Raw genomic sequence first — 2,156 nt, forward strand, 5'->3', positions numbered from 1 at the left:
GAGTGAAAAATGCATAACCCTTTATAGAAATGCAGTAGATTTCCATGGTGTCCAGAATTTTCAGATTTAATATTGCCTTGAGAAAAGTGAATATGTTATTTGGAGCTTTCTTTACAGGATGTTATTAATGCTGTGAAATAAAACAGTTGAGGTGCATTTTTCCTTGAGGGGGTGGGTTTTTTTTATTTTTTAAGTAAACCTGAGCTTTAAAATGCCTCAGTCTAGAAAATCAAGGAGACAAAATCAGTTGGTACAAGAAACAGTAGAACAGGTGGAAGCAGATTTAAAGCACAACTTTTTTCTTCCATAGGACTTTTTTCATGGCATCTTTAACATCCTTATTTCTTAGAGAGTAGATTAAAGGGTTCAGCATAGGTGTGAACAAAATGTAACATACTGAAGCCACTTTACGAAGTTCAGGGTTACTTGGAGGTGTAAGGTAGACAAAGGAGACAGTCCCATAGAGCAAACTTACAACCCCCAGGTGGGAGCTGCAAGTGGAGAAGGCTTTCTTCCTCCCTTCACTGGAGCGGATTTTTAAGACTGCAGACACAATATACATATAAGATACCACAATAACAACTATTGTGGGCAAAATAATGAGCACAGCCAGACTAAATGACACCATCTTATTCATAAAGATATTGGAACAGGAGATCTTCTCAATTGGGTTGGAATCACAGTAGAAGTGATCAATGACTCGGGAAGCACAGAAAGACATTGAGAAGGTTACACTGATTTGAAGGATGGAACTGACCCAGCCACAGAGATAGGAACCAGCCACCAACTGCATACAGAGGCTTCTTGACATGCGGACAGTGTAGAGGAGTGGGTTGCAGATGGCAATGAAGCGATCATAGGCCATGGCTGCCAGGACAAAAGCCTCTGTGACCATGAAGAGTGCATAAAGAAATAACTGAGCCACACAACCTGCAAAAGATATGGTCTTTTTCTGAGACAGGATGTTGACCATGGCTTTGGGTACAATCACAGTGGAGTAGGAGAGGTCAATGATGGAGAGATTGCCTAGGAAGAAATACATTGGTGTGTTCAGCCGAGGATCAGTCACAATGATGCCAATCATGCTAAGGTTCCCCAAAAGAACCATCCCATAAACAATCAGGAATAGTAGGAAGAGGAGACTGTGGAGCTCTGGACGGACCCTGATGCCTACAAGAATGAAGTCAGTCACTTCTGAATGGTTGTCTCCGCCCTTGTCACCCATGGCAAATTTCTGCTTTAAAGTATAATAGAAAGTAACAGATGAAGTTTCCATTATTTCTCTACCATCACATATAATACTTTACATTTAAAAAAAAAACTTATAGTTGACAGAATATTTTCAAATTAAGTTTACACACATGAGAAAATTCAAGATGAGAGATATTTGATGTGCCTAAGGTAACAAAACTGGTTAAGGCAACACAACTGTTAAGGTTCTAACTAGAATTTGAACTCAAGGTGAAATATTTTGTATTCAAGTTTACTGTGAATTTCAACACAACAAAGTCTGATACGTCCTTATGTCTTTCTATCTTGTCACACAGATGGTTTGCAAGATGTCATTTGTGATTTCAAAGTACTAAAGTCTAATTCTTCATACTAAGAAAAAGACACTTCCTTAAATTTCATTTATCATTTTATATTCATTTTTGTAATGATACTTTGCTTCAAAACAGTAAAAATAATTAATCTAGCAAAAGAAAGATAAAAGTTCTTTTCAAAATAATATGAACTTTCTACCAAAAAGAGCTCTTACAACAGCAAGTAAGTTACTAAGGAGTTAACGGTCTTGTTTGATATCTTTAAAAATAAAAGCAGACTTTAACTTACGGAAAAAGTCTAATTTTATTTAAATGCAAATAAAATGTGATCAATGCCTTTATAATTTGTATCCTGTAAAGTTTGTTGATATTGTTTTTCTCTGTATAAATCTGTCAAGAAATCCATGTCATCTCCAACTTCAAAACTTGAGAAAAAATTAGAAACTTCAAAGTGAAGAATAAATCAAAATGTAAAAAGAATGTATTGGATTAAAAAGCAAGTTTTATTAAACTCTTTTTTTAAGATTTTTTTTTATTTATTTATTTGACAGACAGAGATCACAAGTAGGCAGAAAGGCAGGCAGAGAGAGAGAGAGAGAGAGAGAGAGAGGA

General features: G+C 35.8%; 1 protein-coding gene across 1 annotated transcript; it reads right to left on the reverse strand.

Moving 5' to 3' along the window:
• Positions 1–283: 283 nt before the first annotated feature.
• LOC122891996 (olfactory receptor 9K2-like) lies at positions 284–1,225 on the reverse strand. The gene has a single exon (XM_044228080.1). It carries the CDS (start codon positions 1,223–1,225, stop codon positions 284–286), a length of 942 nt encoding a protein of 313 aa, XP_044084015.1.
• Between the last annotated feature and the right edge of the window lie 931 nt (positions 1,226–2,156).

This window comes from Neovison vison, chromosome 12 (assembly GCF_020171115.1).
Source record: "Neovison vison isolate M4711 chromosome 12, ASM_NN_V1, whole genome shotgun sequence".
Lineage (NCBI taxonomy): Eukaryota > Metazoa > Chordata > Mammalia > Carnivora > Mustelidae > Neogale > Neogale vison.

Excerpts from the sequence above, each read along its gene's own strand:
- LOC122891996 (XM_044228080.1), bottom strand. The coding sequence starts at position 1,225 with ATGGGTGACAAGGGCGGAGACAACCATTCAGAAGTGACTGACTTCATT.